General features: G+C 45.6%; 1 protein-coding gene across 2 annotated transcripts in view; it reads left to right on the forward strand.

Annotated features, from left to right (window-relative positions):
• The window catches only part of slit1a (slit homolog 1a (Drosophila)), an 85,884-nt gene that overhangs the window by 41,565 nt on the left and 17,146 nt on the right, over positions 1–27,173 (forward strand). For both annotated transcript variants that reach the window (XM_034551791.1, XM_034551792.1), the window contains exons 5-18: positions 7,230–7,301; positions 7,805–7,876; positions 9,067–9,138; positions 9,877–10,040; positions 14,083–14,230; positions 18,185–18,256; positions 20,919–20,990; positions 21,090–21,161; positions 21,385–21,528; positions 22,568–22,731; positions 23,728–23,751; positions 26,533–26,677; positions 26,827–26,901; positions 26,998–27,141. In XM_034551791.1, coding sequence (XP_034407682.1) covers positions 7,230–7,301; positions 7,805–7,876; positions 9,067–9,138; positions 9,877–10,040; positions 14,083–14,230; positions 18,185–18,256; positions 20,919–20,990; positions 21,090–21,161; positions 21,385–21,528; positions 22,568–22,731; positions 23,728–23,751; positions 26,533–26,677; positions 26,827–26,901; positions 26,998–27,141 — 1,440 coding nt within the window. The remainder of the gene's footprint in view (positions 1–7,229; positions 7,302–7,804; positions 7,877–9,066; positions 9,139–9,876; positions 10,041–14,082; positions 14,231–18,184; positions 18,257–20,918; positions 20,991–21,089; positions 21,162–21,384; positions 21,529–22,567; positions 22,732–23,727; positions 23,752–26,532; positions 26,678–26,826; positions 26,902–26,997; positions 27,142–27,173) is intronic.

Consider the following 27,173-nt stretch of genomic DNA (forward strand, 5'->3'; position numbering starts at 1 on the left):
TAAATAGGCATATCGGTAGCTGAGTTTATTGTCAGAGCACTTTTCACTGATTAAATGATACCATTGTTTGCAGAAGGGAAACCTTAAAAATCCTGACTGCAGCACATCAGGGGCCGTAGTTCATTCAGTGAGGACACACCTGAAAACATGTGTTACCTCATCATTAGGGCTACAATGGTAATGAACTGTGACCAACGTCACCTAAAGAGAGCCAGGCTATATTAATGAACTAACTTCCCGCTTCGAGGTATGTAGTGCATTAAGCCAAATCTATACCAGGTCTAGGCCGTTTGAACACCAACTTATCCACACTCTCGCTCACTCAGGCAGCGATTCACACACCTGTGATGAAAAAGGACTGGCGGCCATGCTGTGTGCAGGAAACAAAAACGTTGCAGGTCTGACATCATTACAGCACTCTGTGAGAGGCGTGGGGGCCTGGACTGGGGCTGGATGCCACAGCCATGCCTCCGGGTGGTCTTCATAGCATTGTAGTGCAGTGAAGAGTGCACGGCATGGCTCTGAGGGTTTCCATGAATCCTTTTAGCCTGAACGGAGATGTGCAAGTGGAGTTAACCCTGGAGGTTTGGTCCCGTGGCCCTACTTCTGATACTTAACTTTGTCTGCCCTCTGATCCTGCTAGATCTAATGAACTTGAGGTTAGTTAAGCCTGGTGCAACACACATATGCACATTTGAGAAGGTGTGTATTGGCCAGACACTCAAATGCAGAATGATTTGATGGAGAAATAAAAGGACAAACTGTAATTTCCTGCCTATCAGTTTGATTGTTAACTACTGTGGTGGTATTTGCTGAATGGCTACATTTGATTTACTGTTATGACTTAGTGATGGAGATCTTGGTGTCCAATATCCCTCTTTGCGGTGACTGTTCTCACATAATCATGTCTGTTTTTGAGGCTTCCCTGTAAATCTGCATCCAAACTAATCAGAAATGTCAATTATCTCGGAGCCAACACAGTCAGGGCTGAGCTTAGAAAACACCACTGAGGGGCAACCACAGACTATGTAAAATACAGCATGGTCTCCCACAGAAATGTCCTGTTTGCAGTTTTAAGAATGTGTAAATATAGAACTGTAGCGTTGCTAAATTTAATATTGCTCTTGCTCCCTTTGGAGTTGAACATGTAGATAAATCCTTAAAGTACACAGAAGACTGCAGACTCCAAACCATGACCACTGTGATTATTGTGTTATATGTTACAGAGGAGAGAAAGAACCAGGCAGAGGGAGAAAGGCAATATAAGTAAATGAGGGAAAGGCAGACTTTCTGGCACGATGGATAGCATCATTTAAGGTTGTCATGGCGCTTTTTTTTGGCCACACATTGTCCCAGATGAGACATACAGTTATAAAGCGACCTCCCACAACCTCAGCATCTAATCCAATCCAACAGCACCATAAGTGGGAGCAATATAGATCACTCCAGCCAATCGTGTTATAGCGTGCTAATAGGATTATGGGGGTTTTAGTGTGGGGATTCCACCCTCGAGCTTTCGTTTTACTACTTACACACGTAGCATTCTATTCATATTGTCAAAGCCGTCTTGTTTTTCCAGCTTCTCGTGCCTGTCGCCATCTTTCTGATTCTTCCTCTCCTGACAGCCACCGTAGCCTCTGGCGCTCCAACATTGCTGTCCCAGCACAGCAATCGGTTATCATTTCTGTTTTGAACCCAGGAGAGAACACACACAGTCAAACACACACAGAAAAGACATAAGGAGAAGTCCGTAACTGTGTGTCAGTACAGCACCAACGCATCTCTGTGTGTGTGTGTGTGTGTGTGTGTGTGTGTGTTTGTTGCAGGAAGGTGAGAAGAAGGTGAGAGGACTGATTAGTCATCAGATAGAGTGCAGGGTTCCAGGTTGACCAAAAGCATTCCTCAGGCATGGAGCCGCTTTGATAAGAGGCACCAATATTGCCCGGGTACCAGACTGACTCAGCTTTCAACTCTGTACTTCTAGTCTAGCTGCCATGTTTGCAACTTAGGAGACATGAAGGCGGCTTGATGTTCTTGATATGATTCTGCAAAATATGGCAGACTGTTAGAATAGATGGATAATTGTTGAGTAATTGCCTGCTGACTGTGTTGCCGGAATACATCTGTGACAGCAGATGTTATGCAGATCTGCAAATGAAATAACGCTGAACCTCAGACAGTCCGGCGTCGTGTGTGTTTCATCTGCACATCCGTACATGCACGTCGCAGTTGACAGCCAGATAAAGCTGTTGTCTTTACTATAAATGTGATGACATATTATTTGTTGCTTTATCCAACGTATAAAGCTACACATTTAATGGCCATTCCCATGGGGTATGTCATGTTAAATACACAGCCATCTTCTGATGGGGTGAGACTCGAGATGGCGCAATACCCAACAAGTTTCAGTCAAACGCCAATTTGCAGCTTGATCTCTATTGTACTTTCACTGTGGACATGCGTTCATGTTCCGTCACATACTGAACTGTGCATGGTTAAGCAAAATGTCTCATTTGGTTTTATTCAAAGTTCAACAGTTGCCTTGAATTTAATATATTCAAACAACCAAAAAGCAAACACACAAATTCCATTTCTGATTGTGGTGTATTTGGCCTGAAGAGGGCTGTTTTAATTTCTGCTGCACCGTAAAAGGCAAACCACCTATTCATTAGATAGATTGCACAACACAATGGCTGTCCTGTGTTTTGCTTCCCTCTTTTATATTCTGTTTAAATAACGTGTATACGTTATTTAAACCTCCTCCTATGAATCGCCACCTTAACGTGGTGGAGGAGTTTGAGTGGCTCAGTGATCCTGGGAGCTATGTTGTCCGGGGCATCAGCCCCTGGTAGGGTCTCCCAAGGCAAACAGGTCTCGGGGGAGAGCCCAGACTAAGAGCGGTTCAAAAAAACCCTGATCAATTGCAGCCCACGGTCTGAAGCTACCTTGCCTGGACAAGGGAAACCGGGGCACCCTCCCGGAGCCAGACCCAGGAGGGGAGCTCGTCGGCGAGCGTCTGGTGGCCGGGGATTTCGCCCATGGGGCCCGGTCGGTCTCAGCCTGAAAAAACAGCGTGGAGCAGCAGTCACCCTGTGGACCTACCACCCGCAGGGAGAATTATCGGGGTCGGGTGCTATGTAGACCGGGCGGCGAGCCAGGCGGGAGACCTGGGCGGGCCGATCGCCGGCAGCATAGACTAGCTCTAGGGACGTGGAACGTCACCTCACTAGCGGGGAAAGAGCCGGAGCTGGTGCAGGAGGTGGAGCGGTACCAGCTAGATATAGTTGGGCTCACCTCCACGCACAGCATGGGCTCTGGAACCAAGCTCCTGGAGAAGGGTTGGACTTTGTCCTTTTCTGGAGTTGCCCAGGGTGAGAGGCGCCGGGCGGGAGTGGGGATACTCACGAGCCCCCGGCTGAGCGCCGCTGTGTTGGAGTTTTCCCCGGGGAACGAGAGGATCGCCTCCCTGCGCCTACGGGTTGCGGGGAGTAAGGCTCTGACTGTTGTTTGTGCTTATGCACTGAACAGCATTTCGGAGTATCCGGCCTTCTTGGAGTCGGTGGGAGAGGTCCTGGAAAGGGCGCCGCCTGCCGACTCCATAGTTCTCCTGGGAGACTTCAACGCTCACGTGGGCAATGACAGAGAAACCTGGCGGGCGTGATTGTGAGGAACGGCTTGCCCGATCTGAACGCGAATGGTGTTTTGTTGTTGGACTTCTGTGCTAGCCACAGTTTGTCCATAACGAACACCATGTTCGAACATAAGGTGGCTCATAAATGTACCTGGTACCAGAACACCTTAGGCCGGAGATCAATGATCGACTTTGTAATCGTATCATCTGATCTGCGGCCATATGTCTTGGACACTCGGGTGAAGAGAGGAGCAGAGCTGTCAACTGATCACCACCTGGTGGTGAGTTGGATCAGATTGCGGGGGACTCGGCTAGAAAGACATGGCAAGCCCAAACGTATAGTGAGGGTGAACTGGGAACGTCTGGCAGAGGATCCTGTCCAGGAGGTCTTCAACTCCCACCTCCGGAAGAACTTCTCACAAATCCCGAGGGAGGCTGGGGACATGGAATCCCAGTGGACCTTGTTCAAAGCCTCTATTGTGGACGCGGCTGCTCGGGGCTGTGGCCGGAAGGTCATCGGTGCCTGTTGTGGCGGCAACCCGAGAACCCGGTGGTGGACACCGGGGGTGAGGGAAGCCGTCAAACTGAAGAAGGAGGCCTTTCGGGCCTCCTGAAGCAGCTGACGGGTACCGGCGGGCCAGAAGGGCTGCAGCTGCGATGGTCGCGGAGGCTAAAACTCGGGCATGGGAGGAGTTCGGGGTGGCCATGGAGAAGGACTTTCGGTTGGCCTCAAGGAAGTTCTGGCAAACCATCCGACGGCTCAGGAAGGGAAAGCAGGGTCTACCCCAGGTTGTTCTCAGCAGGGGGGGGGGGGGGGGGGGGGGGGTGGAACTGCTGACCCGGACTGGGGACATCGTCGGGCGGTGGAAAGAGAACTTTGAGGAACTCCTAAACCCAACATGTACCCCGGAGAGGGGGCAGCGCCGGAAGACTTTGTGGTGGATTCACCCTATCCCTGCCAGAGGTCGCTAAGGTAGTCAAAAAGCTCCTTGGTGGCAAGGCGCCAGGGGTGGATGAGATCCGCCCTGAGATGCTAAAAGCGCTGGACATTGTTGGGCTGTCTTGATTGACACGCCTTTTCGGTGTCGCATGGGGGTCGGGAACAGTGCCCATGGACTGGCAGACCGGGGTGGTGGTTCCCATCTTCAAGAAGGGGGGCCGGAGAGTGTGCTCGAACTATCGTGGTATCACACTGCTCAGCCTCCCGAGAAAAGCTTATGCCAGGGTGCTGAAAAGGAGGCTCTGACCGCTTGTCGAACCTCGGATTCAAGACGAACAGTGCAGATTCCGTCCCGGTCGTGGAACAGTGGACCAGCTCTTTACCCTTGCAAGATTACTGGAGGGGGTCCTGGGAGTTTGCCCAACCAATTTACATGTGCTTTGTAGACCTGGAGAAGGCTTTCGACCGAGTCCCGCGGGGGTTTTTGTGGGGGGTGCTGCGGGAGTATGGGGTGCCGGACCCGTTGGCACGGGCCATCCGGTCTCTGTACGCCTGCAGTAGGAGCTGTGTTCGTATCCTTGGTAGTAAGTCGGTGGGTGTTGGCCTCCACCAGGGCTGCCCTTTATCACCGGTTCTATTCGTGACCTTCATGGACAGGATATCTAGGCGCAGCCAGGGGGCGGAGAGGATCCGGTTCGGGAGTCTCGGGATCGCCTCTCTGCTGTTCGCGAATGATGTGGTCCTGTTTGCCTCCTCGGACCGTGACCTCCAGCATTCACTGGGGCGTTTTGCTGCCAAGTGCGAAGCGGCAGGGATGAGAGTTAGCACCTCCAAATCTGAGGCCATGGTGCTCTGCCGGAAACCGGCGGATTACTCCCTCCAGGTGGGGACAAACTGCCTACCCCAAGCGAAGGAGTTCAAGTATCTCGGGGTCTTGTTCACGAGTGAGGGTAAGGTGGAGCGGGAGATCGACAGGCGGATCGGTGCGGCTGCAGCAGTAAAACAGGCGCTGTACCGGTCCGTCTTGGTGAAAAGGGAGCTGAGCCGGAAGGCAAAGCTCTCCATTTACTGGTCGGTCTACGTTCCAACCCTCACCTATGGTCACGAACTCTGGGTCGTGACCGAAAGAAAGAGATCTCGGATAGAAGCGGCCGAAATGAGCTTCCTCCGTAGGGTGGCCGGGCTCAGCCTTAGAGATAGGGTAAGGATCTCGGACATCAGGGGGGAGCTTGGAGTTGAGTCGCTGCTCCTTCGTGTCGAAAGGAGTCAGCTGAGGTGGTTCGGGCATCTAGTCAGGATGCCTCCTGGACGCCTCCCATTAGAGGTTTTCCGGGCACGTCCAACTGGTAGAAGGCCCCGGGGAAGACCGAGGACACGCTGGAGGGATTATATCTCCCGGCTGGCCTTGGAACGCCTTGGGATCCCCCAGAATGAGCTGGAAAGTGTTGCGGGTGAGAGGGAAGCCTGGGTCGGCTTGCTGAACCTGCTGCCACCGCGACCCGACCCCGGATAAGCGGCTGATAATGGATGGATGGATAACGTGTATACAATATTCATTCTGAGAAAGGTTCTGGGAATTATGACCCGGTGGGGACATTGTGTGAGACCAATGTGTCGCTGAAGTCTGGCAACACATTTTAACATTACCCCCATAGGGTTTTATTAAGTGTGGATACTTGTTGTGTCCATCATGGGAATGCCTAATGTGGTGTGCATTATCATTTAATAAGTAGAAGTCATCAGTCCCATGTAGAACAGTTGTGTTGTGTACTTTTATAGATTGTGGTGTTGTACTTCAGCCTTTCTATGGCCAACCATAAGTACTCTGTTTACGTCTATCTGAGCTGTGGGAGCCCTCGCCTTGTTTGTGTGTGTGTGTGTGTGTGTGTGTGTGTGTGTGTGTGTGTGTGTAAAAGGGGCAGAGCCCTTCTGAATGAGGTTAGCTCACTATTTAAACGGCAGACAAAAGAATCTGCTAATTAAAACTATGGCTACTTGTGTTTCACTCACTCTCTTTCCCTCCTTTACTCTCTGACCCTCCCCTTTCTCACTCTTTTACTTTCCACACACATACACTTTTCAAATGTCTAATTTGTATCCACCGCTAAGCGCTGGACACACACACAGCCTAATAGCAAAAGATAACGTTCTCTGTGCCACATCGTCCTAATGAATCCACCCAACAGGATCAGCGAGGACCCCTCATTGGTTGCTGCATTGCTGTAGTGCAGGCAGCGAGTTGGGCATCTCACTTCAGAGCATGGTCAAGGCACAGAGAACACAATATAGCATGAAAGAACACTGAATAATACAGCTACTATAAAATACCCACTCCATTGTGAGTATAGTGCTCCATGCATGACCAAATAAGGTGTGTTGGCACACATTGGAAAGAAAATAAAAATGTACCGTAGCTCTCCGTTTTGCACCAATTAGTTTGGTAAAAGAGGGAGTGACGCTGAAGAGTGTGAATTCTGCTGGTTGAAAAGTATGCTTTAAACACTGAGAGTCAAACATTTACAGAGGAATTTGTGTAAATAATCCTTCCAAAAAAGAATTGTATTCCAGTTTTTTAAAGACCACACAAAAAAATATAAAAACAAAGCCATCGTCAAGTGTATGCTATGTGGAACTAATGCCAACCTACTGTCTCTGCAGAGATCTGAGCGAGAACTTCATCCAGTCCATCCCCAGAAAAGCCTTCAGAGGAGCTACGGACATCAAAAACCTGTGAGTATTTCCCTGAAACTAATGGTTATGTTTATTATTGATAAAGTATTGGTTTAGTAAATGTCAGCAAATAGCTTTTTTTTTTATGTGGCTAAATTAATGTTAATCTGCTATGTGTGTGTGTGTGTGTGCATGTGTGTGTGTGTTGGTGTGTGTGTGTGAATTATCAGTGGATTGACTCTGACTGAGTAGACTAACCACCTCACACACACACGCAGCTCCCCAAAGATGGCTCGTAGCAACAGTGATTTACATCTTCACCAGATTACATGCACATTCAAACACGCACACACAGGTTTATGAGGCGTATCGATGCAGATAAACAATCATTGAAGTTTCCCTTCTCTTCTTGGGGGTTACATAACCTGGGGTGACTAAACCAGTATTGATTTAGCATAGTCATTGTACTCTTTACTGTATAATCACAACTACCCCACAGGGAGACGGGACTATTGTGTATGTGTAATGTAACAAAGCCTCTCTCTCTCCTGTGTGCTCTGCAGTCAGCTGGATAAAAACCACATCAGCTGCATCGAGGATGGAGCCTTCAGAGCTCTGAGAGGCTTGGAAGTGCTGTAAGTATCTGAACTGATAAGTCATCCAGCCTCACCTTGACTCATTCCATTAAAGCACTAAGTTAAATGAAGACATTGTTTTCCCCTGCTGATTATCATAACTAATATATACACATGGCACAGACCTTTAATTAGTACGGCCTTAGTTATTATGCCAAAATACTCCCATTGGGCCTTGTGAGGGGGCCTGCATCATGGAGACCAAGCTCCATTAACTCATTGTTCCACTCAGTTGACAGCAACGTTCCCCTCCATCACATTAACACCCCCCTCCCTACCCCCCAACCCACTCCTCCACCTCCATCTACACCCTATCCAGCCCTGGGCGGGCCATCTGACAAGGGAGTTCCAACCGTCTTGATCAAAAATCCCATTCAAGTGAGCATTCCACCCCGGGCACAGTGGTGACCATGTTATGCAGTTTTTAAACATTCAATTAATCACCCCTTGTCAAAAATCATAATCAGAGGCCTCTGTTAGAGCTCTCCACCTGAAACAATGTAGACTAACTGTGCAGTCTTTGGGACAAAGGCACTTTGACAGGATAGTTATTCTTATAGTTAAAGACTGCGTCGTGCGTGGGTGTTTGTGGGAGATTTTAGGGGGTGGAGAGACAACAAAAAAACATTAAAGGCTGCTTTCATGGCGTGGATGGATTGCAGATGTAGTGATAGGTTTGTCATAAGGGTGTAAGGGAGGATGGGGGGGTTGTTTTGGGTGGGGTCTGAATGTATAGGTTTTATGGGGGAGGAGGACAGGTTGTGTTCAAAGGGGGAGCAGCTTGAAATATGGTGAAGGGTTATTAGGCTGATTGAAATGACCTGATTCTCCCACTGCAGCTGATGCCCAGGGTTCGACGGTGTGTGGGTGCGTGCGTGTGCATTGTGTGTTTCTCCAACTACTAGTTGGGGTGGTTGTGATCATGCTTGTATGCGCATGCATTTGTGTATATTTTCATGCAAGACTGTATGTGTGCGTGGGAGGTGCGAGGGCTTCCCATCTGCGTGGAATGAGGTGTTATAGTCCCAGTGGGATGCCACAAAGAGAGACTGCGAGAAAAGAGAGAGGGGGCCGGGGGGCTGGGATGGATTTAAAAAGATGTAACGGAAGCGGACACTTTTTGAAGTATAAATATAAAATGTCTCCCCTTCACTGAGGATGTGACTTTGTTAGCTCTTTTGTTTTCACAGAACGCTGAACAACAACAACATCAGCAGCATACCTGTCTCCAGCTTCAACCACATGCCCAAGCTACGAACCTTGTGAGTCACACCTATCCCACCACAATGCTCTCTACCTGGATATAAAATAATACTATATCTCATTTGCATGTAGGCACAGAGAAAGTGCTGAAATCCCAAATGATCTCAATGGGAGTAGATAGGTTCTGTCATTCCAGGCCATGTTAGGGGGCAGCCATAACCACAGAAGGGTCTGTAGTAATGCCAGGGGCCATTATCCCCTCCGTCTAAACACACACACAACTGGCCCTGTAAATAGCCCCAGAAGCCTATTGTGTATTGTGCAGTGTATATGATTACTAAAACTGAAATTCTGTACAAATTAAAACCATTATGCTGAAAATTCTCAGAGCCTTGACCCTGTTGCTCTTGTGGTGGTTTTTTGGGCTTCCTCGCTCACAGTGGCGTTATATTAAATAGCTTTTCTATTTGTGTGTCCTATGTGCAAGTAAGCATACGTGCTCCAGAGGTCCACCGCACAACAGCAAGAGTTATTCTGGACAGGAACAGCATTCCAGGAATGCCATGTTGGGAGCATTGGGTTTAGAAAACACCTCTTTAGTGTTCCTCTTGTCTCCAAATGTGCCATTTACAATCATCCATGTAGTGTATCATTTTGTGTTTTTGGCCACAGGGATGGAATGTGAAAAGAAATAGATACTTGTGACGCTATGTGTGTCCTCAGCTGGTGGTATTTTAGGTAGCAAAAAGGGCAGAGAAGATCTTTTAATGCATGCAATTGTTTCTCTCTTTTTACAGCCGTCTCCACTCCAACAATCTGAACTGTGACTGTCACTTAGCCTGGTTGGCCCAGTGGCTCAGACAGAGGCCTACAATTGGTCTATTCACCCAGTGTACTGGCCCTTCTGAGCTCAAAGGACTCAATGTGGCAGAGGTACAGAAACACGAATTCAGCTGCTCAGGTAAGACTTGTGTAGTTACTTCCACTAAACGTCAGAATTGATACCACAAGACTATTGCATATCATACTGTCTATGGTCTATTACGTTATTTACATGTTCAGTGGATAGGGTAAGTTAGTTTTAGAGCATCCTAAAAATGGATGCAAGCGCAATCTTTTTTTGGTACCCCCTGTACCAAACTCCCTGTCCAACCGAACATGTATTTTTTCATCCCCTCCACTCCCGCTGTGTTTCTGTGTCCGAATTCTCCTGGCAGCCACCTGACAGCTCCTCTGCCCTCGAGCAACCTCACTGCTCTCCTTTGGCCCTTTCATGTGTCTCCAGCTTTCAGGAGATGGCAGGAAAATGTCATGACACATATATAAAACACACAGCTGGACCAAAGGCTGCCCCCTCTGACAGGAGTAGCCCTCTCCTCAGTTGTAATTATTCATGGCCTCTCCCCTCCTCGCACAGGATTATTGGGCTTTTAACTTTCTCTCTTGCTGTGTGCGTGTGTGTGTGTGCGTGTGTGTGTGTGTGTGTGTGTGTGTGAAAGAGAGAGAGAGAGAGAGAGAGAGAGAGAGAGAGGAATGTGTGATGGGGTTATCATATCAGTACAATAGAAAAACAGCATGAGAACCTCCACTCCCCACAAGGCCATCTCACTCTCAACACCAGCTGTGAGGATGTTTTGTGTCTACGTTTGTGTGTATTTGTGGGTTTGTAATTTTTACGCGGCCATACGGCATAACAGCACAGATCATTAACTATTCATCGTCCAGGGAAAGAAACTTAAAGCGTGGGAGTGTAAAGATTCCAGATAGGAAGGGGGAGTAATGGTTGCCAGGGAAAACTTTGTGTCCGGTAAGGAATACGATACAGAAAGTTGAGGTTTTAGGGAGTTCCAGGTACTGTCATCTGCTGATATTAGCCTCCATCATGTGAGCATTTTATTGGGGTGTTGGGGTGTTGTTTACTTCTACTACTATCTGTGGTAGATTGATTGGTTCTCTCTAAGGCGTATTAGCAAATGAACATTTATATATTATGGACAAGACAAACAGGATAAAAACAAAATCTATTTATGCTTCTCTGTGCATAAACACACAGTCATTCATTCACACAAACACACACAGTTTCTTCTTCAATGGATGACTGACCAGAAGTTGAACTCCCAGTGAAGGACTCATTAGGGACTGGCTCGCTGGCACACACATGCTGTATACTTGTGTATGTAGTTTGTGATGTGACCAGGCCAGGCCACCTGCGGGGGATTTTTGGGCGGGGTGGCGCTCTGTTGGAAGAGAGGAAGAGGGAAAAGAGAGGCATGTTCTTGTTGTGAGAGGCAGGAGAAGGAAAATGGGGTCCAGTGTGTTGGTAGTTATTGCAAAATATGATAAAGTTCTTCATGGCTCTCGGCATCTTGGTTCACTGACTTTTACTCCCAGTATTTAGCGTCACAATATTGCAAAGTTGGTAATGAGCAAAGTAATAAATGTACTGCTTCACTTTGAGGAATAACATCATATTGTTCCAGGCAGTCTTTTCTCATCAATTTGCAAAATCGCATTAAAGTTGAAAGGCTCACTATTTGTTTTAGTTTTAAGCAATGCATTCGTACACTATATTTATACTTAATGATTAAAAAGTAGCCAAAAGCAGAACAAAATACAAAATCTGTGTAAACATTTTATTTAAAAAATAACATTTGCAGAGCAAACGCTTTAACTTTCATTTTTCAGTTGGGTTATGGTGCATGACCAGCAGCTCATTTGTGTTTTCGCTTCTCTTCACTTACTGTAACCAGATGCCATTTCTGAGCTTTTTTTAACACCAAAGGATCCTGTTTAGGGAAAAAATATGAAGGTTTTACTGCAAGAACACTTAAAATCTTGGAGAAATGATGTATCTCTTTAAGAAAACCAGTAAAAACACGATGGGCCAAATATCACTGCCAATCCATTTTCATCCTAATTACTCATAATCCTCTGTTTTTAGTTTAGATTAGAGGGTATTAAGTTTGTCTGGATGGCCTTCGCTGTGATTTTATCGAGCAAAACAGTTAGATTAAACCCTCTTGATCATTAAAGTAACTACAATTCAGAAGCTGCCATGACATAAAATTTACTATTGTGCTGAATTACTGCTCCCAGGGACTAATAAATGGTATAAAAATATTGTGTCTGAACTGAGCAATGAGTAAGGAATTGCTTGAGGGGTGGAAGAAAATACAACTCCTGTAGTGGGAAACCGGGAAGAAAATAGTGTATAAAGAGGGAAAAATATGAGAGAACCGCTGAACCCAACTGTTGTGCTGAAAGGGAATTTTAGGAAAAAGGACAAATGGAAAGAATCATAACATTTTGGAAATGATGAGAGAAATGAGGTGGAGGGAGGTTAAATGTAAAGTCTTGCGAGCAAATGGATAGCAGGTAATGAGTTGTGGTGACCGTCATTGGCAGAGTTATAGGAGTGAAGAAAATGAGGACGTTAAGCGCAGTGAGGGAGAGCCGAAAGCTGGAGGAGGGGGGAGTGAAAGGTGGAAGCAAATAAAACCAAGGAAATGGGACGGGAATACAGTGGAAGAGACGGCGGATAGGAAAGAGATAATGGGGAAAACAGCACAAGGATGAACAGGGGACGAGCGTACATCAAACAGACTCACCTCAAGTATACCTGTCAGGGAGCTGTCATTGTTAAGGCCGTGCAGCTGTGCACTGCACTCTCCCTGATCCCAGGCCTGTCAAATATGCCATGTTAGATCAGAAGGGAGTTCTTCTCTGCCCTACACCTGATCCCAGATCTGTCAAAGCTCTGCCATCCCAGATCACAGGGATCTGAGGATCACGTGGGTTGAGCGACTGTGGGAGGGTTGATTCACGCTCTTGATGCTATTTGTTGTGTTTACCTGATTCCCAGATCTGTCAAAGCGTCTCGTTCTTTAAGGTAATTGATTATGATTTGTCCAGATGAATTAGATCTGACCTTATACATTAGTCATTAGTTAATAGTCCAAGAGCTAGAGCCAGTAATTTAATGGAGAGTGGAGTTTTTAGCACTGAATTTACTGTCACTGACTTTCACCATCGCTCACTCTGTTTTCCTCTCCCTGAATATCTATCCCCACTTCAATCCCTCTTGCCAACATGTTCCACACAAGCTGAGCGATAGATAGGAAGGTAATCAAATATTCATGGTTTGAAACTCAAATTAGTAATGCTGTGTAAATGAGGCCATTTAAAAGTCTGTTTTATTCATTTTATCTGGGTTAGGCTTACATACACACACGTTTACACACACACACACACACACACACACACACAACACACACAACACACACGCTGAACTGGCAGTGCAGGCTCTTCACCATATCGTTGACAGTGCCGCAGCTATTTGAACAGGTATCTAGAGACAGCCCGATGGGTTGTGTGCTGTGTATGCAAATTGAAAGTTGAAGTGTTTTAGAACAAATGGAAGTGAAGAGGTGGGGGGGTTGTAACGGCTGAATGTGCAGAATGGCATCAATTCCACCCGGAGAAAGCAGACTCAGGAGGAAAATTTGCAGGGAGATCAATGGATGTTATTGGGAGGCCTTCAATCGCCGCTCCAACTCTATTATTCATGTCTTTCTTCTCCTCTCAATATACTGTGGCACTCCTTTGATAGATAACCTAGTTTCTTGCCCATTGATTCTCAAGGATGTACGTTTTTTTAAAAATAAAGTCATATAGTTTCATATCTTTTTCTCAATGTCAAAACATCCCTGGGAATGTTTGTTCATTTGCAATTCAGTTCATAGAGCACAAAGGGTTGATGACATGAACAGCAACAGAAGAGCTTGAGCTCCCCATGAGTGCAGGAGCTGCTCCATGTCAGCGCACAAATCCTCCTGCAAACAATCTCCCAATATAATCCCGCTGAGATTCGTGCTGCTCTCATTGAAACCAGCCGAATCCGCCTGCGCTCACACACCTGTAGGAGCTGCATATTCCTCTCTACTCATATGTTCCTCCTTTTTGACCTCTCTAGTTTCTTTTTGCTCTCGGACTTGTCTCTCCAGGTCACCAGGAATCCTCCAGCCTTCAGCCATGCAGCATTGGTGTGGGCTCTTGTCCTGCCATGTGCACCTGCAGCAACAACATCGTGGACTGTAGAGGGAAAGGTCTGACTGCCATCCCAGCCAACCTACCCGACACCATGGCTGAGATGTAAGCACAATACCTGTTTTCTGCAGTTTAACAGTGTCACCCCAGTTAAAAAAAACATCAATGAAATCCAACTAAAAAGAGAAGGATTATTTTAAATTATTTTAAATGCAAAAGTAATACTTTTTTCCACAGTCAACATTTACATAATTCTATTAACCATGATCAGCTCAGTGTACATCTGATTTTGGTCATATTTGGTACAGAAGATGACCCTCAGAACTAGATGTTTGGATCTGTCATATTTAGGAAGCTTAGAGTGTAATCTGTAGCAGACCTTACGGAAAGAGATGCATGGACATCAACAGCTGCATTGTTTTTTAAAGCATGGCACTGCCGGGCATTTGTTTGAGTGTGCGCTTTACAAATGTGTATGTATTTACATATGTATCTGTATGTGTACGCTCATGCCGGGGTTTAATAAGGCTGAGAGGATTTAAGCATGCATGTTTTATATACATACGCTGTTGTAGCTTGCTTCTCTCACCATGCATCATCCGGCAGCAAGACATCCATCCATTTGCTGTCCACTAAGAGAGCTGGGCTGACTTAGAACAGACTTTAGACAGCTTGCTCTTATCAGCTCAGATGGCTGTGAACCACATGCAAGTGCTTCACTGACATCCCTCCTTCAGTTTATCAGTCTTCCAACATCTGTCTGGGCATTAACTGTTTACGGCCCACATGCTATCAGCCTACCGTAATTCCTGGGAATGCACGGCTAGACTTTTTAAGGTAGTGCTTTTACTCTCTTTATCAGAGATGTAATGCCTCCTGGCAGAAGTCTCCATGAAATGGGACAGCAACGCTGTGATTCATGCAGGGTGAGAAAAAAAGGAGGATGAAGGGAGAAAGCTAGCAGTTGTGTAGCATGTTCTTCCAAGGAGCATGTGTGTAGTTAGGAGGACACAGCAAGTTTCTAGGTCTCCTCTTCCCCATGGGGTCTGTTTATAAATACCCAGTTATATGGAAGTCACAGATCCCATGTTCCCCAACAACCCTGACCCATTTCTACTGCTGTGGTGTGCTCAATTTCCTAATTTGGATGTGCGGTCCACACTTCTGTGTGTTCTTGTCTAATTGAATGACAACCCCCACCCCCCGAAATATTTTGATATTTGAAATAATTTAAAGGTCTCACATGCTGCATATTGACTTTAGTGATGCTAATTATTCAGGCTCACAGCGTGTTTGGCATGTTTTGCCACCTCGTCTGCATGCCCTGCAGTTGTAATGTTCCACAAGTGGAATATCTCGTAGAGTGATATGATCTATGAGCCCAATAACCAGCGAGCAGCAGTAATGGGAGAACAGGGAGGCAACATATCTCTACCATGCACATGTTTTATAGACAGTAGATTCTCGCTGCACAGCAGATGAGTAAAGACATTTTCAAAGTCTCCCTGCCCTTCACATCTAATTGGTGCTTAACTGTGTCCCGCTAATAAACTTACTACGATCTAACTCATCGTTTACAAGACTGGGGTGAAACACTGGCTGATATCATGCACATTCCTGCTGCCCTGCCCATCAGAGCCTTACCTTACAAGTTATATTCCCACAATGCTCTTTCTCCTCCTCTCTTGATTTTTTTCCTGGCTTTGAGGAGGCAGCTCAGCAGTGAAGGAGTAACAAGGGATGGGGGAGCTCCGCTCAGTAATTTGGTGCTGCAGGTTTGATCTGTGCTTGAAGTTCATTATAAAATCAGTTTCAATTACAGCAAGGCGGGCTGCTGGGTATCAAGGCCAGCCTAATGCCTTGTTAATGAGGCACTCTGAAACGCACGCACACAAACACACACACACACATACACACACACGCACACACACACGCACACACACACACTCAAACATACACACATGCTGCTCTCATTATGTACAAATCTGAGAACTGCAACCTCCTTGCCCTGCTCTCCCCTAATGAATGCCAGTGTTGTGTTTATGGCTTTGGGGATGTGAGCGGGTTTCTCTACTCCTCTCTTGTGAGACCAGGCCCAGTTAGCCTAAACACTACCACAACAGATTACTATGCAGTGCACCATAGTCTCTGTCTGCAATGACTGAACTCAGCCATAAAAATCCCCCCCCCCCCCGTCTTTCATCTGCTGCTGCGGTCCTGCCATCCATTTCTGACTAATGTACACACTGGCTGAATACCCAAAGGCGTAATGTGTTTCCCCTTAATGAAAAACATGCTCAGACCCTAATGAAAAGGATGAGGACCATTGATTGGGCTGACACAAACACCAGCTCACAGACAAACACACATACAAATGTTCTACCTGACAAATTGGATGGGAGCCATTGATTGTCCGTCGGAAGGCGACTCTGAGAGATTCTTTTTTCAATGCCAATTGGACAAAGCAGCTCCTATGTTGATTGGGGGATTAAGTCGCTTGCACATATCGATCTGTGATTAGCGACAGTGCAAAGGCTAAAAAGTTGTCAGAAAACATTGTGTGTCCTTGTCTCGAAGGCTTTTGTTATATGATGACACACGTCGGAGCACGTGAAACACATGCAAAACAACACGTAGAGTGCCAGACTGGTTTGGACGAGTCACACAGACTGGTTGATGAGAGAAGGCGCTAAAGCCACTTGGCCCAGCACTCTGCCGCAGGGTGAGGGCAGAAGAACCACAACGCTGTCACTCGGCTGTAAATCCATGGACAGATTGGGACAGGCAGACAAAAAGAGACAGAGAGAGCATGCACACAGCAGTAATCTGTGGTCTAGAATCACTGCTATCCAAAGAATGTCAATTACGCTCCTATATCGCTCCATAAATGTATAGACCACTCCTTTGAAGGGCAAAGATTCCTGTGGCTGTGGCAAATGTCTAACAAAACATTTACCACCCACGGATAGACATAAACTTAGCAATGCAGGAGGCCTAAGGGGCATGTAATAAATCTGACATGTCTCTAATAGAATAATTAAATCATATGGAAATGGTCGTGAGCCAAGAAATCCCAATCTTCATATTCTGGTTAAATCTATCAACTGCGCTCTGTTGCCAAAGAGTTTTGCAGATTTAGATGTTATATTTCAAATTTTTCTGTGGTGACAAATAGCGCTTTAAAGATCTTATATATTCTGGACAATCACACCTCGCGCAGGCCCATGCCTCCTGTTCTACAGCCAGGTCCTCTGCTGGGAGGCAGCATGGTGGGACAACCAGACAGGCACACAGCTGGCTCCCTCTGGGTCCTGCTAAGCCTTGTTAAGGACGGTTTTAAAAGCTGTGAAGTGACCTGCAGATAAACAGCCTTCTGCCAGATACACCAGGGAGCTGGGTCCTAAGTAGCAGCCTGTCAGAAACACACAGACATGCATGCCCACACTAATGGGGTTTAGTGATGTCTGGTTCCCTGTGACCATCTGAGACTGATTAGAGTTTGTGACTGGTCCGTTCCAAATGACCAAATGTCAATTTGTTTGAATGTTCATTTCAATCGTTGACGTCTTTGGATGGTGAGATTTTGTCAAACATTTTTCTTCAGCAGCTCTTAGGCTCACTGAAAGTTTTCAGTGGACAGTTTGCAGACACCCGAAGGATAAAGACAGATTTCACAAGAACAAGTGAGATCATTATTGATTTCACGATCGCATATGAGAACATAAGTGCTGGAAACTGTAAATGTTATACAAAGAAGAAATATGACTTTTAGTCGAAGGCCTTAACAAACCCTCACAGACCGAGAAGGAGCCTTTTCCCCTCCAGTCCTTATCCCCAGCACTTTAGTATTCAGACTGTTTATTGGTTCTGAGGATGTTATGACTCCAACATGCCTGGACCTGTTACAGCTGGGGAATAGATCTCCACTAATATAATCAGGCTAATCACCAAGGGTCAGAGGTAATGGGAGGATTTCTCAACGATGTTACCATGGCAAAGTATTGTTTGGTTAACTGATGGTATCTCCGCTCCTCTTTTCTCTTCTCCTCTTTTCTCCAGACGTCTGGAGCAGAACGGGATTAAGTCGGTTCCTCCTGGAGCCTTTTCTCCCTACAAGAAACTGCGTAGGATGTAAGTATAGCAGTACACTCACCTCAGAGCTAAATAATACAGACGAGAACACGAAGTCGAGGGCTGGAAAAAGAAGCGACAATTGGCAGTCTTTCCATTCCACTCCTAAGGAGAATGTATTTATTTTGTCTGCCCAGAGAACATACTTGTTCTCAGACTTAAGGTGGCATGGAAAGCAAGCACTCAGATGCTACATGAGCATAATAACAGCTCTCATGTTTCATTGCCACACACTGGTATTCCCCTGGCTAGTGTTGTGTCCAGTGTGTGTGTGTGTGTGTGTGTGTGTGTGTGTGTCTGTGTGTGTGTGTGTTTTGTACCTTCATGTGCAAACTGTAAACTGTGGCTGGGCTGATGATGAGGAGACTGAGCGTGTGCTGGAATGAGGGCTGAGGCTTTGCTCTCTGTGGCTCTCAGTGACTGGCTGGTAGTCAAGTGTTTTTTTACTCGTTGAGCCAGCTGTCCGGTCACCCAGCCAGCACACACCAGTCGGCCAAACCCATAACTCCAACACCACCAGGCCTGACCGACATAGCAGCAGGGAGATGGAGGAAACGGAAGGTCGGGGAGTTTCTCTGCCATTCTTCAAGGCTTCATCACTGTTCTATCATCGAGCTGCAGTGACACTTTAAAGTTCAAATGAGGTGAATACAGAGTAGTTCCAAAACTCAAGAGAGATTAAGATTAATTCGTTTCATGATATTATGTTGACAAATGAATCATGTAAAAACTGAATATGAGTTCAATTTTAAAATGATTTGCTACAAACATTTGTGTTTTAAAATTTGTTTTGGTCACTGTGTGTGCAATTTAACCAGGTTATGGTTTCACATCAAGTAAGGTGAATGAAACTCTAATATATCTTAATTTTGTAAGTCCTTTTGTGACGAACATAACATCATCACTTATTACTGAATATGATACAACAAGTTATGGTTTTCATATATCATGTTTGCTAACATTTAATAGATATTTAGCTAATTTAACAACAAAAAAACGGTACTCTTGTTAAAAGAATGCCATCTCATTGTAGTGCCCCAGACCATAATCTCACAGAAATGTTTAAAAAATGACATTGTCTTTGAATGCACAAAAACTCCAAACCTTGTGGATTAAATCAAGCATGTCAGGGTTCCACATATAGTTACATGAAACTATCTAAATTCAACCCACAGAAACTGAATCAGAAACCGTGTTTTCAGGAGAATAGTGGTTTGCAATTTTATTCCGAAAAAAGATGACCTCTTTTTAGTAAATATGATACAAACCTTTTGTGGTTTTCAGAGAACATGTAAAAACAGATATAGTGGTTGAAAATGTGCATTTGGTCTTCCAAACAAACATGACCTGCTACCGTTGCTGATTCTGCATTTAGCAACAACAATGCTTGGCCGCAAGTCTGTGTTGACCCTCAGCGCCTCTGTTGATTCAGCTGGCTATGAGAACCTCCCTGGTCCAGCCTGTCCAACACCCTCGGAGCACACTGTGTGAGGACATCATCGATACATCATGATGAATATGCCTACTCTGCAGATGTTCACTTGTATTTTTTATATCAAGTGGTAGGTTTTTCTGGCATATTATTAATGGCAAATAGTTACACAGCACCATTAAGTAAGTTAATGTTATATACAGGTCTTTGTGTGTGTGTGTGTGTGTGTGTTTGTGTGTGTGTGTGTGTGTGTATTTGTTTATTTGTGGAGGTATGTGTGCAATGCCTCTCCTGACCCTGCGTGTCTTCCTCTCCCAGTAAATGCCAACCACACACATTCTCCTTCACCTTGTCCCAGTTTGGATGACCTACAAATGAACCGCTCCTTAAGACAGGGATGCAGTAACGGCCCTCACGCACGCACGCACACACACACACACACACACACACACAAACAGACCAGTGTCTGAGTTTACAGACACACACCAGTGCAGATGTTGGCTTCTTCGCCATGTTTTCGTTTCCAGGAAACCTCAGTCCTTTGCAAGAAGACAAATGGGTACTTATTTAACTTTTACCCCCAAATGAGAAAATATCCCTCTTCTTCACCACATGATGGTTTTCCTTCAAAGGTATCCAGTCGACTGCAGCTCAGTCCACATACTCCATTAACTCTCTCTTTCCATCTGTCTTTCTCTCTTTCTGTCCCACTGTTCCTCATTTACTGTTGCATTTACTCTCTCTCACACACACATACACACACACACACACAAAACACATAGACACACAGGCTTAGTGGTTATCCTGTGGGGAGAGGCCTGTGGATCTTATTAACAACGGCTATGTTCAGAGGCAGTCTACTGTATTTTGCTTTAGTTTTCGGCCCTGCACCCCATTTTTACCCGCACACACTCACCGTTATACAACACAGGGCCGGTTGTTAAGCCAATTAATACAAGTAAATGTTTTGATTGGCTACGAGACTCTATCCTGCTCCATTTCTTAAAATCCCTTGAAGGGACGCACCATCAAACCTGGGAGAGAGCTGGAACTGCTCTTCATCCAGCTCACACTACATTTGCTTCCTCCTCGCTTGCCAGCGACAGGCACCCCACCTTCCATGAGGGTGACACCCAGGTGACAGTGGGGTCAAACCTCCCACAGAAAAAGGACTTTTCCCCAAAACCTAATTTTCCTTGACTAATTCACTGGCTTTCTTTTTCAACGCAGAGACCTGAGCAACAACCACATCTCAGAGATCGCTCCTGATGCCTTCCAGGGTCTGCGCTCCCTCAACTCCCTGTAAGTGTCCGCAAGCCGAGTTTGTGCATGTATGTGCATAAATATCCACCCTGTTGTCATTTCCCATGTCTTAAGCAAGTGTGTGTTATGATTTCCCAGTGTGCTGTATGGAAATAAGATCACTGACCTACCCGAGGGGGTGTTTGACGGCCTCTACGCCCTGCAACTGCTGTAAGCAGAACACACACACTGATACTCTGCAGACATATATTGAATACCAGGCATCTTTTACTCCCACTCAGTAAGGAGTCATAACCTTCAAATAAACGCTGTACCTGTGCATAGATTTCTAGATGAATACATAATGAATGAATACATAAAGAAACTCTGACAAGCTGCTGGCCTCCTTCTTCCTCCCTCCCTCTTTGTTTCCTTTTCCGTTCTCTTCTCCCAGGTTGCTGAATGCCAATAAGATACACTGTGTTCGTGCAAACGCCTTCCAGGACCTGCAGAATCTCTCACTGCTATCGCTCTATGACAACAAGATCCAAACCCTCGCCAAGGGCACCTTTACTTCACTACGGGCTATACAGACCCTGTGAGTCAGGCACACACACATGAACATGCTGCTGTGACACATACCATATAACATAAGCCAACACAGGAGTTGTTTACTCGCAGGTCTGCATAATAACACAGGAGCGGAATCAAGAGGTAGGGAGGAGAGTATCCATCATCTTCGCAAACACACACAGCTTCTGCGGCCCAATCTAGATCAAAAGCAGCACACCCACTCTTTCCTCCAACGTGGACCAGACAGCATCAATTCAGTCTAAAAAAAGTGTTTTTTTTGTGTTCTGATAAACAAGGCAAATCACACGCTGTTATTAATATAGACCTCACACCGTGATGCCTTTCATGTCTGATACACATTGCATGGCATTATCATCCAAGACACCTGTTGAAGAAGATGGATAACGCTGTCTCTTGGCTCACCACACACACACACTCACACTCACACACTCTCACACACTCACACTCTCACACACACACGCACACACACACACACACACACACACACACACACACGCATATAGGGCACTGACACACTCTTTAAACTGGTGTAATGTTTGAGAGATGTTGATTGGATGCTACAGTTAGTTGTGTGTCACAATATATCAAATGTATGCAGAAAATAATCAAAAGGATGCATATTATTATATATAACTTAATTAACTAAATGTGTTTGTTTGTGAGTAAAGTTTTGGACAACATTAAAGCTTGTTTCCTGTCTAAGCTAAAGCTTGTTTCCTGTCTAAGCTAAGCTAACCAGCTGTTGGCCGTAGCTTCATATTTACCAAACAGGCGTGAGACTAGTATCAACGTTCTCCCCTAACTCTTGACTTAAAAAGTAAAAAATGGTATTATTCAAAATGTCAAGCCATTCCTTTTTAAATAATGTCATTTTATTATATTCTCTTACTATGGCTCAGATGTTTAAATATAAACATACTACTTGCAATGTTTCTTGTTGGCCTTTATCCAATCAGTTTTCATGTTTCTTTTTCCCCTCTTTCTTACCTTTCTTCTCCTTACCTCGTTTCCCCATCTTTCCAACTCTCCCTCTCTGTCTCTAGTCACCTGGCCCAGAACCCGTTTATTTGTGACTGTAATCTGAAGTGGCTGGCAGACTACCTGCGCTCCAACCCCATCGAGACCAGCGGCGCCCGCTGTGCCAGCCCTCGCCGACTCGCAAACAAACGTATTGGACAGATCAAGAGCAAGAAGTTCCGCTGCTCCGGTAGGCCGGTGGCTCCAAATGTCTCCCTCTTATCTCTCTCTCGGGCTCTCTATCGCTCAAACAGGCTTTGTTGTTTGTATTGCACTTGTCTATCGCCATTCTACTCTTACCTTTTCTCTCTCTCTCCAGTGGGGGAGGCTATTATCTCTGCATTGTTACTACTACCTCATAAAACTTTAATGAGTGATCATTCCTGGAAAAAGGTTTTATTCAGCCTATCATTTGCTGTGCTGGTGCTCCTCAATCAATATCTACCCAGATGAACTTGGGGCCAAGGAGAGAGGGATCGTTCTCTTTTTCTCCCTGTCCCCTCAACATTACCACATCGTGAGTCAGGTTTCATATTCAAACCGCAGTGAGCTGAGATCACCTGGTATAAGGGCTCGCATTTCCATACGTGCCCACCATGCCTTTGCCCTCTGCCAATCTCAGCCTCCATCTCCCCCTGCCCGCTCACCACTCTCTGCATGCCAGGCTCAGGTTTCCTTCACACACCCTCATCCCCTCTCTCCTCTGCACTAGCCCGGCCTCACCATCCCCATTCCCTCCACCCTCTGCCCACCATCGTGTTTATGCACTGTGCTACGCTGTCTGGCACTCTGCACGGCTGAGGTTTCACACTTCTTTATAGCCTCATTTGTTTGGCTAGATCTGCTGAAGAAGGGAATCCATGTGTTCTTTTCTACTCTTTTTTGGGGGATTTTTTTTCTTTTCTTTTTTTTTTTCCCTTTCTCACTGTCTCCCTCTTTTCTTCATGTCACTCTACCTTAGCAACAGCCAAATATGTATCACCTTTTAACACCGTTCACAGTTCCTTCACAATACCATACACAGAGACAGTCCTGGGCTTCTCTGCTTAAATGTCATATACTTTGTGCCATGTGTCGTCATATATAAGCTTTTATATATGACTGTTCTGAAGCATAGCAACACCACAGCTATGCAGGTCAGACTTGTCTCACTGACATCCGTCCCTCTTTCTTTTTCCCATCACAGCCAAAGAGCAGTACTTCATCCCAGGTGAGTGCTTGTAAATGTTCCCACCTATCATTGTCTTCCTCCTTTCTTTAATTATCCTCTCACCATGTAGTGGCGTCATTCTTTCCATTACATACTATTCAATTGAATAACACTTACCCCCGCGTTAGAGGATCATTTCAGTTTATTCCACCCTGGGTCACATTTTTGGTAGTTTTGCCATAATTTCCTTTAGTAATAATATACATTTCATTTGCCAAGTGAATTGCTGAGAGCTGGGAACATGGCGACGTTGCTCAAAATAAATCAGACAGGGAAAGAAACACGCACATTCAGATCACCACAAACTTATGTGGAAGAGAAAACTAAAGATGGAGGCAGAGAATTGGCCTCTTGTTTTCTTCTATCACAGTTTACAGAACGACTTCCTACTTCAACGTTGACCGATTATACTTTCCATAGTAACAAACACACAATTTTAACCATAATGGGGGATTATTACCAACATCTCTGGTCCACTCACTTATGTGTTTGTATCCATAAGTTCTTATAATGGCTAAAACTATGAAAAGACCTCAGTTAAATAAATAAATAAAAGTAATCCCTTAATATGGATGATCGTAAAATGAACAGAGGAAATGATCTGTACAGAAAAAACCCTCTCGGCATCAGTGTAAAATGATTTGAAATTTATGTCCTGGTGATAGTGGCTATTAAGGTATTTACACATATAAGAACAGCTAATTGGGCCTATGACTGATGGCCCCTGTGTGCATCTTAATGAGATATGTGTGTGAGAGCGTCTGTTTTTCCTCAGCTCTGTTTTCCTAACAGTCTCAGCAGATAGTCAAAAGGAAGTGGCTCTTTGCTTTGGCATGAGCACAGACAGACACTCACCAAGAGGGGCATAAAAGGAGGGAGGGAATGAAGGACAGAGAGGAAGGAAAGTGTGTCTTTTCTATCAGTAAAAGCTAAAGAAAATAAAGCCCACCAGAGGGCCCAGATTCCTATCAGCGGATGTTTCCGGACCTCTTAACAAGAGCACTTCCAAGAAAATAACTAGGAGGAGCAATGAAGTGTGTGTGTGTCTGTGTGTGTGTGTGTGTGTGTGTGTGTGTGTGTGTGTGTGTGTGTGTGTGTGTGTGTGTGTGTGTCTGTGTGTGTGTGTGCGTGTGTCTCAGTCTCAATTAATGTGTCTTTGTGTGCTGAGCTGAGATAAAGCTCTACGCTGGCTTTGGAAACAAATGGGAGTACTATGTAAGCAGAAAGAAGATCAAAGCCAAATGTTATTAATGAGAATTTCCCCCTCCTTGAATAAAAGCCTCCAATACACAATACATGCACTCAACTAACACAATTGCAGACAGCACAGGAATTTCATAACGCATTGATAATGAGGAACCAAGCTGCAGGGGATTATGAGAACTTCTACAACTCCAGCGATGAGTCATGTTGCGCCTTAGAGAGGGAAAAACCTCATCCCTCTCCTCTGTTTTCTTCAGTTTCGTTTAAATATGCTGACAGTAAAAGTGTCGCCACCACGCACTTGTGACGATGACTCAGGCTCACGAATCTCCCCCAGCTCCTCCACATCCTCAAGATCAAAGCACTGTGCTGTACTTTCATTGCTTCCTCTGTAGCAGGAAATGCCTTTTCCTGTTGTCTGGCCTGGCGAGGAAAAGTTCCTTAATGGCCTGCATGTCTGTGTCTATATATCTCCAATGAGCCAATCTCAGAAGTGATACGCATTGGGATGAAGTCTTTGCACGAACGGCCTGGGGAAGTTGCTTCTGTGAAAGCAGTTCATTCTTTTGCCATCCAACCGTATTCTAATAAAGTCAACAATGAGGTTTTGGGTTTAGGTTATGGTTTCACATGTCAATGTTTATTTAGACAGATTTTTGACACTCAACTGTAGGAATTTGTCCTAGTTGTTTGAGGTTTTCCTGCTTATGATTGTGGTTTGGATGCCCCACGGCGTCCCACTGACGTCATCTCCAAACATCACGCGGTGTGAGCAAGCAAAAAAGGAACTGGACACAAGAGGATATCCTAACAGGAAACTCTGGGCTGTTCTCTCTCAACAGGAACATATGCACACGCATTACTGACACGCACATATATACACAGACACACAAGACACGTACATACTGTCTCCTAAGTGGCTCCCAGTGCTGCTCCATTATTGAGCAGCCGTGATGTAACTGGCAGCACGCTTTTTGGCACGTAACGTCTATTCATAGACAGAGGAAGAGCAAGAGTGAGGCAGCGTGGGGAGTGCAGGACATATCCCTGCACTTCCTCTATCAGGACAGACGTCTCCCTGCACCTCTGCCACTCACCTTTCATTCTCTCTCATCTGTCTCCCTTTCGCTTTTTCCTCCCTACATGCATTTAAGTCCCTCATTTTTTCTGTTTCCTCCCTCTCCTCTCCTTTGACTCTACCTGTCTACGCACGCTTCCTGTGCTCTCTCTCAGCAGCTCTGCTTCACTGAAGCTGGCCGTCCAAATCTTCTTTGGCATCCCTATCTCAATCTCCCTTTCTACTGTTCTTTTCACCCCACTGCTCCCACTCTATCGCCTCTCTAAAACAGCTCACCCTCACCCTCACCTCTCTCCTCCAAATGGTAGGAAAGCTGCAGGATGTTCTTGAGGTTTAAGATTAGTTGGGTACGGTTACCTTTTAGGTCACAACGGGACAAACTACTGATATATGGATGGAGCGGTTGCGTGATCAAGAGCGTCATGGAAAGGTGAGGCGCGCATGTTGGCATAGGACAGAGGTTGACGTCATTGTGTCTGTTTGCGTTTGCTCCTTTTCAGGCACAGAGGACACCCGTCTGAATAATGCCTGTAACAGTGATCCAGTGTGTCCTCCTAAGTGCCGCTGTGAGTCAAATGTTGTGGACTGCTCCAACCTGAAGCTCACCAAGATCCCTGAGCACATCCCGACATCCACCAGTGAACTGTAAGGAAATGGGAACAAACACTATTGTACACTGCTAAATATAATGTAATGTAAAATATAGGAAGAGTCAGAGTGAGCAGAGAAAATAAGTCATGAGACAAATCCTTGAATTAGTTTTCAATACAAGTCTTTTAAAACTTTCTCTCTAGCCGCCTTAACAACAATGACATCACTGCTTTGGAGGCAACTGGAGTTTTTAAGAGTCTGTCCCAGCTGAAGAAAATGTAAGTTGCTGATTTATTTTATTTGTTGACTGTCCCTTGCAGCAGTCATTCTCTAAATAGTGATTTCCTCCTCTTACATGCGTTTCCCCCCCACAGTAACCTCAGCAACAACAAGATCGCAGAGATTGAGGATGGGTCATTTGAAGGTGCGTCGTCCGTCAATGAGCTTCACCTCACGGCCAATCACATCGACTCGGTCCGAAGTGGGATGTTCCGTGGCCTTGAGGGCCTGCGTATGCTGTGAGTGATGCAAAAACACACACAGTCACACA

The sequence above is a fragment of the Cyclopterus lumpus genome, chromosome 15 (assembly GCF_009769545.1).
Source record: "Cyclopterus lumpus isolate fCycLum1 chromosome 15, fCycLum1.pri, whole genome shotgun sequence".
NCBI lineage: Eukaryota > Metazoa > Chordata > Actinopteri > Perciformes > Cyclopteridae > Cyclopterus > Cyclopterus lumpus.